Genomic DNA, 15907 nt, shown 5'->3' with positions numbered 1-15907 from the left:
TAATTGACAACCAGTTTTTGCTGCTTATTAACTTATTTTGCCTTATTTTTAATTGGCAGGCACCTTAATTGTTTTTTTTTCTTTCATGTTTTAACAGCCAGACAATAGTGAGATACAGAACAAGCCAACACATGACCAGCTAACCTGTGTCTATCATAAAATATCCAAAAGTAGAGAAGGGTAATGGCCTTCTGCTGTGGTCCAGAAAACATTTTGGTTGTGCTCTTAGAAAAAAAAAATCAATAGTTTTGTAAATGCTGTGGTAGAATGAGAGCTAATCTAATATATAAAGCCAGATGTGTGTTTTGTCTTTTATGCAAGTCCACATTGTTCAACCTATCTGCATACATTTTCCCTTGTATAGAGAGGAAGACCACAGGGTCCTTTAAGTTATAAGACTTCACCACACCTTCTTATTAGAGAGTTCTACCAAGGGCATTTCCGGGAATTGCCACATGTTAATCTCAATAGTGAGTTTACAGTAGTTTGGTGCCATAACATTTTATTCCTAAGGAATTTTATTTAGTGGCTGCACCTGCCCTATATTCAACTCAAGACAGCAATGTGTACCCAGCTAAAATGTTCTTAGTTTTAAAACCCCAAATCTAGTGCTGCTGGCTGTCAGGCTGGGCTACAGAAGATTGTCAGTCCATCCTAGGGACGTGTCATACTTAGAATTGATGACCGTCCTCTCCCCATTGTTTGTTGGTCTAGAGTCCTGTCTCGGTTCAAAATGTCAATACAATAAAGCTTTAGGTTTCCTGTTAATGTTTGTATTGATAATTCAGGAAGTAGGTATAAAAACAATGTTTTTTTAAAAAAGCACCCTCTGTCCTCACTTTTGTTTTACTTCATTTACGAAATTATCTCTGCCCCCAATTAAATGACTGAAAACACATATAACGTAGATATTTACCTATGTTAGTGATGAGGAAGTTGCATTCATTTTGTAGGTTGCATTTACATATGGAAAATAGCAATGGAGAATATGAAAAATAAACAAAAAAAATGTTTGTATTGACTGTGAGGTGGAATTGTTATCAAGAGTAATGCACAACTATACGGTAAGCAAAGTGACTGAGAAAATGTAATGAGCAGGATCCAATCTGGCAAGGCCACATATAATAAACATGAACGAATTGGTGCACAATTAGAGTCTGTGTTTGAACAACTGTCTGTTTTCACCCTCCACACTGCAGTGCTGAGCCAGCCTTTTCAGAAATATATGGCTCTGAAGAGCATTTTCAAAGGTCTTCCTTTTAGGGGGTTTAAAATGCCTGAGTTGTGTGGGGGAATAAAGACGAAAGCAGATACTTCAGTGTTTTTAAATTAAATATAACAGTGTGGACATAGCCTTAACCTCTGTCATTATGAAGATCAGAAGCCTGTACTCCTGTGTACCCAGCTAAAATGTTCTTAGTTTTAAAACCCCAAATCTAGTGCTGCTGGCTGTCAGGCTGGGCTACAGAAGATTGTCAGTCAGTCCAACATTTATTGCTATGTCCACCATTTTAATGGGTCACTTTAATTAGGTCAATTTGTTTTATTTTGTGCAGTACTGTTATTTGAAATGGAATAACAAATATGAACTGAACAGACACTTCAAGCACTGACAGTGTTTAACACACCTTGGGAACTTTAATCTGGAACAAAGTACTGCCATAGTTGAACATCTAAAAACCTGGCATAAATGGGCACACTGCAAAACAGTGTCATGAAAAAGTATTCAAATGATGCCAAATGAATAATGTGCACCAGTGAACCAAATATTTTTTCCATATTTACTGTGTGGATAATACATACATACTAGCAGAAGCCCGCCATAGCATACGGCGGTGTAAGAATAGGAACGGAAAACGGTAAAAAAGGAATTCAGTATAACAAAGGCTTAGGAAACCACCGTCCCAGTATAATGAAAATAGCAAGGAGCGAAACCAATGCCAATGGTCGAGAGTACCTTCCTATAGCAGGCTACGGAAAACATGGACATATATAGATAGACGCTGCATTCACTGTGTTGCCCAGTCGACACGATAAGTCGACGCGTCTGCCCTATTGCGAGTGGTAAATGTGCCATTTAAACTAATACAGGTAGATGTGGAAACTGGGTTTTCTGATGAAAAAACAATAAAGTTTTAAGCAGTATCGTTTACATAAAACAGATTTTCGTATCCATCACTTACAATTTATTCAAAATTCTGCTGCCAGGATAATAACCTGCTGTTCTAAATCCACAGAACATACTACACCTATTCTCTCTCAACTTCACTGGCTCCCTGTTAACTACAGAATACAATACTAAATACCGCTCTTAACATTTAAAGCTCTCCACAACCTCACTGATCTCCAACAGACTGACACTCGTCTTGCTCACTCTGATTCTCATCTGCAGCTGTACTTTCTGTACCACACATCAAACTCTGTGCTATTGGAGCTCGAGCGTCTCTTATAGTGCTCCTCAACACGGGAATTCTTTTCTCTCTCATATGCATCAGCTCGATTCAATAACACATTTTAAAACTACCCTCAAAACTTATCTTTTCAAACTGGCATACCAATTGTGAATTTTGCACTGTTACTGCCAGTTAGTTATCTTTGTTTGCTAGCTAATTGTTGCTGTTTGATCGAGAGCGACGGTGGACACGGAAGTAGGATTAGAGATGGTGGGCGGGGCTTTGTGAGTTGGCGGGCGTGGCTCTCTGTCTTGCTTGCCCTTAGTTAGAGTTGGCAGTTGGGGCTCTGTCGAGCGTATCTCATGGCCTTAGAGTTGGCGGGCGTGCGCTCTCTGTCTTGCGTGCCCTTAGTGAATTGTATATATAGATTCCTGTAGTATTTTGGCTGCCTTCGTACTGCATACAAGTGAGGACTGGCAGCCCAACTAACGTCATCAGGCAATGCCCTGCTTTCAAGCAGCTTCGAGGCTCTTCCTGTGTGCTACCAGGAGAGGTTTCTCTCTTGTTTAAAGTGTCTTTGTAACCTGAACATTTGCAACTGACCACCAGTGATTCTACATGCGAATGTCAGACTGGAACAATTATGTTTGATGTAATCGGTGTACACGCAACTCTGCATTTGGATTTTTTTTTATTTGTAATGGAAAAGTATATGCAGCCTCAGGTTGGTTTGGTTCTTGATAAAGGAAACAGGCAACTTTTGGTAACCTAAAATCTTTTTATGCAATTCTTGTATTGTGAGCACAGAATGGAAGGGGTGAACACTCTAGTTGGCACTGTTCAATTCTGTAGCCATTTTCATATTTGGGGTGCTGCTACAAGAGTGAGCAACCTTAATATCTACCAGCCTTTATAGCTGATTGCTAATTTGTTTAGAATAATTCTCAAAATCTCAACTATTATGTTAAGGCTCTCTCATGGTGTTGCATTTTATTGTGACCAAATTGGTTATGCCTTTTAATGATTAAAACCATTGTGTTATAATAAGGAATATCTTCATAAGTGGCTTTACCAATAATATTTTTTTGTAGTCTGAAATTGAAGTTTTTAATGCATGTACAATAGACACAGCGCGTCATGTTTATTTGATTGGACGTTTTTTCGCCTGTTCTCCAGTTTGAAGAGAAAGGGTGTTTGATTGTGTGTAGTTTTTGCCAGCCTTGGTTGACATAATAAAAGGTATTCTGTTGCTAACCTGTCACATGAATTTTGTGCATGGTAAAAAGGCTTGGACTTGCCGCTTGGTTTTCAGACAGGGCCATTACAATATGGCATCTACCTTGGATCACTGTGGTTTCACAATACCTCGAACCATCAGGTAGCCTAAATATTTATTTAGCTTCTTTCAACCCAAAGAAACATTCCTTTGGATTGATTGGAAGCCCGGCCTCACCCACTGTCCGCAATACCACTCAAACCTGCTGTACGTGTTCCGTCCATGTACTGGAATAGATGACTACGTCATCCAGGTATGCATCACTGTACGAATTATAAGGAAGGAGCACTTTATCCACCAGACGTTGGAATGTTGCGGGAGCCCCATGTAACGTGAATGGAAGGACACGATACTGCCAGTGGCCACTAGAGGTGCTAAACGCACCTCTAGTGACCTTAGTAGAGTCCGTTAAAAGGAACCTGCTTAGTACCCCTTCGTCATGTCAAGTGTTGCCAAGTATTTTGCCTGTCTTAGCCTCTCGAGGGGGTCATCCACTCTGGGCATTGGATTGGGAAGCTTAAGTCAACGGACGTCATTGCAAAACCTTTAGGGAGTCGATAAGGTCGGGTTCAGTCAAAATGTCATGCTCAGACGGGTCCTTCCAGGTTTTTCACTCGCCATCTCTGGAACAGACAGGATAATTTCTTCGAGCTCCCATTTCTGTTTGGGGTTTAATTCAGGACCAAAGTCAAGGCTATTTTTATAAGCTAAGAACGAGTGGGCTGAAGGGAGGAGGGTTTGGGATCTTAAAGACCAAAAGTTATTCTGGAATTTAGGACCACTAAAAAGACCAATCAATGCAGATGCTGTGGAGTGAGTTTCCAGCTTTAAGTTTCTAGGAGTCACCATCTCAGAGGACCTGTCATGGGCTGACAACTTGGCTATAACAGGCAAAGCACAACAATGCCTCTATTTTCTCAGGAAGCTAAGGAGAGCTGACCTCCCCCAGAAGCTGCTGGTTAATTTCTATAGATGCACTATAGAGAGCATCTTAACTAACTGCATGATGGCCTGGTATAACAGCTGCAGCAAGGCTGCTAAAGAAGCCCTGCAGCGGGTCGTAAAAACAGCAGAGGCCATTATTGGGACTGAACTACCATCACTCGAACTCTTGTATAAGACTCGCTATGCGAAGGGCCAGAAACATTCTCAAGGACAAAACTCATCCTGGAAATTCTTTGTTTGAGCTCCTCCCCTCAGGAAGACGCTTTAGGTCAATCTGTGTATGCACAAACAGACTAAAAAATAGCATTTTTTCCATCTGCCATAAACTTTCTGAACTCTGAATCTCCTCAGTCTGAGATCATTTTTAATTGAACATGTGCAATAAGCTATATTGGTAATGTGCAATATACTAATGTATTACAATATAGAATATGTAATGTAATATTCATTAACAGGTGCAATAACAATTTTTGCTGCTGTACTTTAAGTAATAATAATTTGCTCCGGTTACTTGATCACTTAACACTGTATACGACATATTTGGAATTATGTGATTTTTCTTTAAATGCACCTTGGGGCTGTCACAAAAAGTAATTTCGTTGTGTTACACAATGACAATAAAGTACTTGAAGATGAATTTTCCTTCCAAGGCTTCAGCCGATTCATGTGATATATCTGCTCACTCGGTTGACAATTGGGTTGTTTCACCAAATAGTCGACGAGTCCTTTCCACTCCTTAACTTCACATGGACTTTGCCAATTTAGTCAATTTGCCAATAAATTACTAATGACTGGTAATTTAGAATGGGAGGTAGGAACTAAGACCATTACACAATCTCCCGGTTGGTACTCTCGGAGAGATGCACCACGATCATAATATTGGGCCTGTGGTGTTTGAGCCTCTTCCATGTGACTTTTAAGAATGGGGTGAATTTTTCCAAATCTATTGCGTAATTGTACGATATATTCTAATATATTTGTGGAGGGAAGAGCCTCTCCTACTCGGCCTTCTTTCAAAATGTCTAATATGCCCTGGGGTTGTTGTCCATATAATAATTCAAAAGGCTTGTGGAACTTCCTTATAAGCAAAATTGATGAGGGGAAGGAGCTGATCCCAGTTCCTCCCAACCCCACTGACCATCTTGTGAAGCATCTGCTTGAGAGTTTGATTAACCTCTCTACTAGACCATCGGTTTGAGGATGATACACCGCAGTCTTTAAGTGCTTTATTTTAAGTAACTTGGCCGTTTCCCTGAATGTCTCAGAGGTAAAGGTGTCCCTTGGTCCGTAAGGACTTTTTTAGGGATACTGCAATGCAAAAAGACCCCTACCAATTCCTGTGCGGTAGTCTTTGATGTAGCTGAGCGCAATGGAACAGCTTCTGGATACTGGGTAGCATAATCTACGAGAACTGATATACATTTATGTCTGAGGGCTGAGGGCTGTAGGAGTCCTACTATATCGACCCCGATAATTTTGAGTGGGACATCAGTTAGGGGAAGGGGAACGAGAGGAGTTCAGTCCCCTAGGAATTGATGCGCTAAAGCGGCGAACCTTGTCATTAATTCCCGGCCATTAAAATTGGAGATTGATACGCTCTAAAGTTTTTTCGGTCCCTAAATGGCCTCCTAGGAGATGGGCATGTGCTAATTCACCAACTTGCTGTTGGTAGGTTCATTGTATTAGCAGCAGCTCCTGCACCTCCCCCTCATGCTCTGCTGCCCGATACAACATGTCGTTTTCTAACACAAAGTGAGGACCATGTGGCATGGGCTGATGAGTGCGTTGGCCATTGACAAGCACAACTGCATTTTTTTTTTTTTTTTTGTTTTTACAAATTTTAGAGGAGAGTCGTTCTATTGCTCCCTTTTAAAAGAAGCTGGTGTTTATTTAAATTGAAATTGTAATTCAGAGAGAGGGTCTGGTCTGACCTCAAGGGGCGGGGTTTCAGCCTGTTCCATCATAGCACTGTTGGATGACGTGTCCATTTACAACCGTCCAGGGTCCGCCCCATCCCTCTCGTGGTCTTCTGTATCTCTCTCCGCCAGCTGATTACACGGCGTGGAGGCAGCTTGAGACGTATTGTCCCCATGTATAATTGGGCCCAAATTTTCTTTAAGAGTAGACAGTACTAAACCACAATTACTTTTAGACCAGTCCCTCCACATCACCAGAGAATGTGGATTTGGGAGGCCTGCTATGACTAATTTTTTTTTAGCAATCCTCTGTGACTGATGAAACAGGCAGCGGTCCTATGCCTATGGGTTTCTCCGTGGATACAGGTTAGACTGGTCTTACCCTTTATCCATTGTTGTGGTAATACATATCAGCGATCAACAATGGAAATGTTGCTGCCGGAATCAAAGAGGGCCTCTGTTTTAAAAACATTCACTACTACCACTCCCGTATGAGGACTTATCAGTTCCCGAGTAAGCAGTGCACCCACGAGTCCTGGGACTTCGTAAACAGAATCCCTCTTGTAAGGGAAGGGCAGAGATTTTGGGACATAATCCCTCTGGTGTCCGCTAAAGTGTCATTCTTCCCTGCCAGATTGTAAGGCTGTCCTTTTTTTTTTCAATGAACTCTTAGCTCTGTCATTTTTAAATGTTCCCCAGACCAGCTTTGTGAAATTTTTTGGAAGGCTGGTGAGCAATATGAAGCACGCCACCTGCTGCACAATTTGCAGGGCAGTATTTTGAAACGGCCTTAGCCACTGTCCTACTTTTTCCCATAAGTTGAAAGCCTGTGCTTGTGTGGACCTCTGTGTGTCAAAATACCAGTTCTTCACCTTAGTCACCTGCTGGTCTGGGGATGCCCCATATTTACTTGAGGCCTTAGCCTCACTGGGAAGAACAACTCTCTCCTTTGAGAGAACATCATAAGCCCCTTTTGCTTCCCCGTAGGGACTAGCCCAATCCTGTGAGGCCCTCCCATACATAAACTCCCTGTGTTTCTTAGTTTTCCCGGTTATGTGTTTTCGGAGTTGAGTCTGTACCTGGTCTTTCCGAACCACCCACTCTGAAATGCGGCCACAGCACTTTACCACCTGGTCATTTTTCAGGTCCTGTCCCCTTCTCTTCTGGGACCTTCTCATCCTACCGACCACGCCACTGTCACAAGAATGGACAGGAGACATACAAAAGGTTTTGGACAGCCACCTGTGTATTATGCCCTAGCTGCAAAAGGGTTAATTGTTTGGAGGAGTTGTGTCTGGTTCAATGTCCATGTCCATGATGACATGTGGCAAAGATGGCGGCTTTAAAGGTTTAGGCAGGAAATGACGACACCACGGCCGCCGGAAAAACAGAAGTGACATCATCATGGGCACCAGAACCCTGTGGAATTTCCCATGAAAGGTCTGCAAAGGATTGAGAGAAAAAGTCAGGGCACCTCACCACCCCGTGGTCAGACATGTAATTGTCAGTATTCAAGCCCTTTAGCTACCTCCCATACGTCACATGTGTGACTATATATAGCAAAAATGCATGTTGATACTTTTTGTTGGTGGTTGTCATTTAAGAGATGATTTTTTTTTTTTTTTAAAGAAATCGGCCTGAAGGTAAAGTTTTGGAAACCGTGGGGGTGTTTGAAGCTCCAAAGCAACAAGGAAAATATGAAACCGGCCAGGTAAGATTTCAGGTTTTAATGCTTCAAAAGGAAAAGGCCTTTTCTATGTAATCCCCAGAAGGAAGCATTGAAACATAAATTTTGTTATACTGTATGTATATAAGTGAAACCTATTTACTGTGATTTCATTTTGCTTATTGTGTTAATGCAGGTATACATTTTTCTGTAGCCATCACATTGTTAATGGATTAATAACAAAGAAGTAGTTCAAAATAAAGATCATCAGTTTAGGAGAAAATAACTAATTCAGAGATTTTAATTCATTTTTTTCCATTGATGCACGCCTTAAACAGTCTAAGGATAGCAGACATGTTAAAAAATCCTTACACGTTAACTTCAAGATTAACAGGTTAAGTGCTGTGAAATTTTGAGTAATTAAATGAAAGGTTTTGCTTCATATAAAAACTGAAGACAGTTTCCAGGTATGTTCTTTAGGAGCATTTTTTAAGTGTTTTTAGTAAAACATTGCTGCTGAATGTTCAGACTAAAAATGTGACAAATCTAAGACAATTCATTAATTGGAATTAAGAAATTTGAAATTACGTGCTTATTGTAATTGATGATCATGGACTGAGGTATATAATCAAGATTTTTTAAACTTAATTTTCACAGGTTTAGAAATTGGGGAAAACCATTTCAAGCATCAGGCTTGTTTTGCTTAGTCAGTGGTTAAGCTGTCCCAATATCACATTCAGACATATATTTTTTTTCTCAGGGTCTATGTTTTAACTGCTTGGCATAGTGCTTTATTTCAGTTTTCCACCACCCTTTCTATGAAGAGGCTTCCATCTTTAATGTGCTTCTGCTTAATTTCTGTGAGTGTCCTTGAGTGGGAGAGCAAGAGTTAAACAGGGCACTGCCAAGTCTTCTTAGTTAATCAGTGTTTTTTTTAGTATTTTGAAGACCTGGGGCCTCATGTATAATGCCGTGTGTAGAATTCACACTAACACATGATGTATGGACAAAATTGGAAATGTGCATATGCACAAAAATCCTGATGCATAAAACTGTGCATACACCAAGTTGCACACACTTCCCCTTTATAAATCCCAATGAACGTGAAATTTAATGCTCATTCACGTGCCAACAGCCTAAAATTAATATAAATAGCCCCTTCCATTCAGTGTTTATATATATATATAAAAAAAAAAAAAAGACTGGCAAAAGCATATGGAAAAAAGAAGAGTTTCAGCAAAGGGAAGGCAAGGAAAAGCATACTATTTGTTGGCTCAAGCAGTGGTGTAAGCAACAAAAGGAAATTGATAGAGTAATACAGAGTGGGGGAGGCATTCGAAAATAGAAGTTCAAAAAGTCACACAGTGCCCGAAATAAGAGAATTGGTCAGACATCAAAATGGACACGAAAAGGCGAGTCACAGCCCACTATTTATTCTATTTATTCTGTTTTAGACAAAACTAGCTGAAATACCTAGCGTTGCATAGGAGGAAATTTTTTTTAATCATTTGAGAAAAATATAATTAAGAAAAACAACTTTAAAAATACAGTAACAAACAATGAAGACTCACTGATGCGCTTGTCTTTTGGCCGTGTATGTATGTTATCATCCAGTTGATGCTTGGAACTGGCCAACTCTATTTAATTTCCCAAGCAACAGGAGTGTGGTGGTGCTCAAACATAAAGAATGCTGGCAGTCACCTCCAGTTCGCCCTCTGATGGTCGTTCCAAGTGTCAACTGGATGATAACATGCATACAAGACCGCAAGATCAAAGAAGGGGGTGGGTTAGGGTTGATTTAACCCTATTTTTAGTCGACCAATGAGAAACAATGTGTACTAAGTTTCATGAATATTGCTCCAGCCATTCAGAAGTGATGCTGGTACATACATACATACATATACACACGCATACATTGACTGCATCTGATTACCTTTTTTTTTTACATTCTGCTAATTACATTGAAACAAAGTTGTAATGCTCTCTGGTTTGGCTGATCATTTGATGGGTCAGTGTCAGCTTCATCATACTGCATCTCTTCAGGTATGGGCAAACCACAAATGTGTGCCACATTATGCAGCACACTACATTCTTGCACAATACAACATGGACTATAGAGCAGCACATTAATAGTGTGGTAATGTTGTCTGTTTACATAAACAAATTCTTTTTCTGAAGGTGCCTTTCTATTGTAGCGTTGACACCGAGCACCACAACAGATAGATTCACTCCTTTTTACATGGCTTTTTGAGTTGGCTCGCTATTCATAAAAGGACTGCTTGTCTTTTGCCACACCAGTTGGATAAAGCACTTGTGACTGTGTGGAGCTTTTATAGGTTGTTCAGCTATAGATGATGTAATGCCAGCTCGTACTTTTGGTGATTCACCCCTGGCTGGTGTAATTTATTCATCGCCATACAGTTGACCGCTCCAATTACATTTGGAAAACTGGATGTTGCTGTGAGTTGCACTTTGATGTTTGCCAGTTCAACCACAGTGTAAGGAAATCTACTATATTTGGATGACAAGTGGATAATGACATCATATACAGCTGGCATGGCTGGACTTTGTAATGATTGTGAAATACCCCGTCATCAGCAAATTCACGTTGAAAAGCCCCTGTGGCTTAAAACCTGAGAGTAGACAGAACTTGCAAAGGAGCAGTAGAGCACAATTCTTCAAAGTCTGCCTTTGTAAAGCCAGTCCCAGTTCAGCACAAAGATGCAAGAGGAACATTCTACTTTTATTTCTACTGAAGATATCCTGCTAATCGATGGGTTTGCTGTGGAATTGTGCAGAACTTATTTAAAGACTTTTTGAAAGTTTAAATTCACAGTCTCATATATTTTACTTTTGTTTGAGCAGGGAAATTCTTTGTATACAAATCTAACAAGCCAAACTGGTTTGTTTGGTAGAATCTAGTGGGCTGCTAAGAAATAGCATTCTCCAAGGTTCCTAAAAGGCTTTATTCCTGCATAGAACAATCTATGGTCTCGCCTTCTCTCACCCATAGCATAAATTGTGTTCTTCTCCCACTCTTGGACGAAACACAAATCTGCTGGTGGTGTGCTGCAGGATATACACACACAATGCAATTGAAGATTACCAGCAATTTTTTGGGAATGTCCTAAACAATAAACCACTTTATTAAGGTACTGCATTGCTCAAAGTACAATAGCATCAATGTAACACTTCAAAGAATTAAGAATTTTCTATGGAAATAGCCTCCTTACTTGATCATCCCTGGCCTATATCCATTCAGGCTATCATTATAGTGTATATTGTTTTCACATAAGTAGTCATCAAGTTAATTTCTTCACATATTTTCTGTTATTTTTATATTGGACAGATAAGTTTGCTTGTTATTAATTACCAGAATCAAATTTGTAACTTTTTAAACTTGGTGCTACGTTTTCAATTTTCTCCTCTCTGGGTGATTGCTGGAATATAATTGCTGACAGTTTAGAAATAATCCCTTTCTTTTCTTTTAACAATTAAAATTCAGGTCCAGTGTTTTATTAAGTTTTCATTATACTTAATGCTTCAGGCATTTCTAATGTTTGTGTTTTACAATATACAGGATATAGATCGTGATTGCTTTCACTTGTATCTGAAACATTTAATTTTGTTCATTTTGTATTTAATCCCCAATTACAAAAATTGTACTATGTGTGTGTGCATTTAATTTTTTGTCTAATTTTTAGTACAGTATTCCCCCAGAATTTGTGGGGGTTATGTTCCTAGAGCACCCTCCAATTGTGAAAAACCGTGAATTTTGGTTGTGGTTAAAATAATGCCTATTTTTATAGTTTAAACCCCAAAAATGCCCCCAAAACACTTTCATTTAATTTCAAGCTCAGCTTAAAATATTACCTAAAAAAAATGAAAAAGTAAACCCGTATACTGTACTGCTCCCGCAGTGCTAGAATGTAAAATACCGGTGTTAATGCTAAGTACTGTAATTCATGCAAGTTCGTTTTCATTGCCAGAAGCCTTAGAAGATGCAGAGCGTTTCGGCGGCATCTTGGGACTTTAACCCTTAAACTGCCACATACTTGGAGGTTAATGCATCCCTGGATCTCAAATACTTTTTTGCTTCACTTTAAGTAAATGTCATAATTCACAAGGAAAAACTGAAATTTTAATGGAACACATGCAAAGAGCATCACAGTTACTACAACACTGATCATTTTACACACTGCTAATACACTGTAAAAACTATTTTAAAAACTAGTGGAACAATATGTACAAGGTGAAACTGACTCCATCGATGAAATTCAGAAAATCACCGAGCCAACTGTGCTTGAACTGGCTTCACTCAAGCACACAGAGGTAAGCGTTGACACTCAATTCCAGGGACAGTGAAGATGCAGGGTGTCAGGCTTGGGCCACAGAATTGCACAGAAACACAGGAGATTGTAGAGACAGGAACTTTATTCAAACACTTTAAACAAACATGTCTCTTTCAGAAGTAAAACAAGCTCAGTATGCAGTTAGTTCTTGATTAAAGAATAGACAAACATCATAGGGGAGCACAACGGGAGCGGGACCCCCAACAGGAGCAGAGGATGTCTGGGGGAGGGGAGAGAAACAAAGCGATCAGCTAAAAAGGACAGGTGCTGTTCAGGCTTTTAAGTATGCATAGCGTCGCACAAGAAGCATATCACGAGACAGAGCAGTAAGTAAAGCAATGTGAAAGTAGTCTATCGGTGTTTTTTAAGGAGCGTCCATGTCTTCTAGGGGCACATTCAGTCCCCCTGCTCACACGGGGCTGGCAGTGGTCATGAGCTGTCTACTCAACGAATGTCTGCACTAACTGATCAGCTCCTGCGTACTCGCAACTGGCACTGGGAAACAACTATAGCCAGTTGTAGTGGTTTAAGGGTAAGAGGAATAAAATGGAAAACACAAGAACAGTCAGCTGGAGATGCATCACAGTCAGTCAACAGCAAGGAGAAATCAATAACACTGTAGTAGTCCGGTGCTGTTAAGATTCATACTGTTGAGATGACGGTGATTTATTTATTTTTATGGTGAAGATTCCAGGGACACACCCAGCCTTGGCCCGACCCTCACGCACTCGCAAACAGAGACAAAAACAAAGCAAACCGGTAATCAAACGGCAAATAAAGAATGTGTAATGAAAATAAATTAAATAAATGAAAACAACGATACCATCCCTGTTCCCCTTACGGTGATTACACATTAAATATAACAAAGCAGAAACAAAACGCACACGGTAAATCATGAAAACGTTCATGAAAAACAGCAACGGTTGAAATGTAATGATGAAAATAGATAGTCCAGAGATCCGCACATTGAATGGGAATGTAAAGATAGTCCTACCGCTAGTTCCTGAAATGGTGAAGGCGGGTTCAGGAGTGTTCCTTTCTTTGCAGGATGGACATGAATCCACTTACAGTTCTCATGTACACAGTCAAGACGGCACACAATCCACACGCCAACCATGAAACGATCCAGGACAAAACGAATAAGTACAGGTAACCCAACAGAAGGCAGACAGACAGGAATTTGAAACACAAATTGCAGAAACTTTTTTTTTTTGCTTTTGGTCACCGGCCCCCTTTTTAAAAGCCGCGCTGACATCCTTTGACCCCAACAACCCCAGCCCTCTCACTAGAAGACCAATCCGAGCCACTACAGGGACTGCTGGGAGTTGCAGTTCCAAATTCTATTTGCTACTTTCATCATCCCAAGTTGCGTTTTCCTCTAAAGTTGCTTCCTGTTCTCTCTACAGTACAGTTCTGCCACGAAAAAAAAACATAAAAATTGCGGAGGATATTTGTGGTTTCCACAAACAATTATTAGATAAGTTCTAAGGAAAAATCCGCGAATGACTGAGGCCGCGAACTCTGAACCGCGACTTCACGGGGGTCTACTGTTTAAGTAAGACCTCCCTTTCCAACTCTGTTATGGCAGGTTTAATGAGATTCTTCAGTTTAGGCAAGATAAGGTGACATACTAACAGTTTAGCATAAGTTATCATAATAGATTATTCATTAAAGCACAGCTGTTAAAAGGATTTGGGATTATTGTGAAACCAAGACTGTTCGATAAATAAGCAAAAATGTCAACCAATAAGGCCCAGTATGGGACATTTACAAAACATGGGACTGGGTGGAGTTGGTGCCTAATGATGTGCCTCACAATTAGGGGTTTGACTTGAATATGTTTAGATCATCTAAGTAAAGAAATACTGTAGCACTATATACATTTTTCCATTAAGTTAGACAATCATCCTAACAGAGTACATTTAATCAAATGCTAACTTTATCTGAAAGTCCAGTTGAATGGTCTTGTTTCCTACACCACCTCAAATTATCCAGTAGTTTTGAATACAGTGGTATAGTCAACTATGAAACAACATTTCTGTAGTAGTGAGGTAAGTTTAAGAAAGCTGGCTAGGTGTTTTAGGAAATTTGTGACTTGCACAGTGGATTGTTTCTTTTAGTTTCCTATGCAATTCTTTTTTTCAGTTTTTTTCTTTGGATACCTTAATGTTGTTTGTGATACTTTTGCATTTTTAGTTTTTCTTTTCTTTTTTTTTTTAATTTTACTGTTTTGTGATCTTTTTGGTTGTTTTGCCATTTTAATTGTTTGCTTTGTGGTTTTGTTTGTATTATTTACTTTACCAAGAATGGTGATGCTGTTTAAAGTATGCCATCTTCCATTTTTTAATGTAGTAAGCTGGAGAATGTTTTGTTTTTAATTTTTTGTATTTTCCAGGTGTTTCTAATAAGTTGCAAAATATAGCTTTTTATGTCAATTTGTATTATAAAAGTCTGGAATGGCATGTTGACCCTTGTTCTTGTGCTTGTTTTACATGACAGTTTATTTACTTTTTTTTTTAAGCTGTTTCTACACAGTGTGTTTGGATACAGAGGAATAGTTTTATTCCCCTGGCAGGCCAGGTTGTATGACAGGGATGTTACACCTCCTCCCTCTGAAAGGTATGGTTTTATTTTATCTTTTTCTTGACACTTTTAAAGATCTATAAATACACATTTAAATGTATCAAGCAGTTGCAAAATAGTTTAAGAAGTTAAATGCTGATTTAGATTGCATTGTCAGTAATTTCATATAATATTTTTAAATTTCACTAACTTTAGTGCTCCTACTTCACCACATCGTTCACTTGTTACTTCACTTATGTTGGTACTCCTTCACATACCAAGGTTGTTGTTGTTATGTTTATTATGAAGACAATGTATATAAAAACGTCCATACGCATTTTATAACCAGTTATCCAAATCGTCATCCCATGTTGAAGGTTCCTGCAGGGCTGTGGAGTCGGTAGATAAATGCTCCGACTCCGACTCCTCAGTTTCTAAATCTTCCGACTCCCCGACTCCTCTGTATGTATATACTATTCTAATGTATTTTCTACATCCATTGAAGGAAAGGAAGGCAACATACATGTCATTTCACCACATGATGACTCGTTGAACGGCCGAAAAATCGGCAGTGCATCTGTAAATGTATGGGGGGCTTTAGGCTAGGTTCACAGTTCCCTGTAACAGTGGAACACGACACAATGGAAAGCGGTGCTGCACCTTACCTGTGCATTACATCCCATATAGTGACGCATACAGTCAATGAAAAGCATGCTTCATGGTTACTTGACATGTTCGTTTTGTGGTAACATTATGCACTGCATGCATTGGGCTTTATTCTTACAGCAGAGAAGTAG

The 15907-nt window shown here is 39.6% G+C and overlaps 1 protein-coding gene across 4 annotated transcripts in view; it reads left to right on the top strand.

The window, feature by feature from the left end:
- poldip2 (polymerase (DNA-directed), delta interacting protein 2) overlaps positions 1 to 15907 on the top strand; it is a 41770-nt gene that overhangs the window by 6213 nt on the left and 19650 nt on the right. For all 4 annotated transcript variants that reach the window (XM_039757111.1, XM_039757107.1, XM_039757108.1 and 1 more), the window contains exons 2-3: positions 8160 to 8241; positions 15070 to 15167. In XM_039757111.1, the coding sequence (XP_039613045.1) occupies positions 8160 to 8241; positions 15070 to 15167 (180 nt within the window). The remainder of the gene's footprint in view (positions 1 to 8159; positions 8242 to 15069; positions 15168 to 15907) is intronic.

This window comes from Polypterus senegalus, chromosome 6, assembly GCF_016835505.1.
Source record: "Polypterus senegalus isolate Bchr_013 chromosome 6, ASM1683550v1, whole genome shotgun sequence".
Classification (NCBI taxonomy): Eukaryota; Metazoa; Chordata; class Cladistia; order Polypteriformes; family Polypteridae; genus Polypterus; species Polypterus senegalus.
Note: the sequence above shows the minus strand (reverse complement) of the source record. Positions and strands in the feature narration are given on the sequence as shown.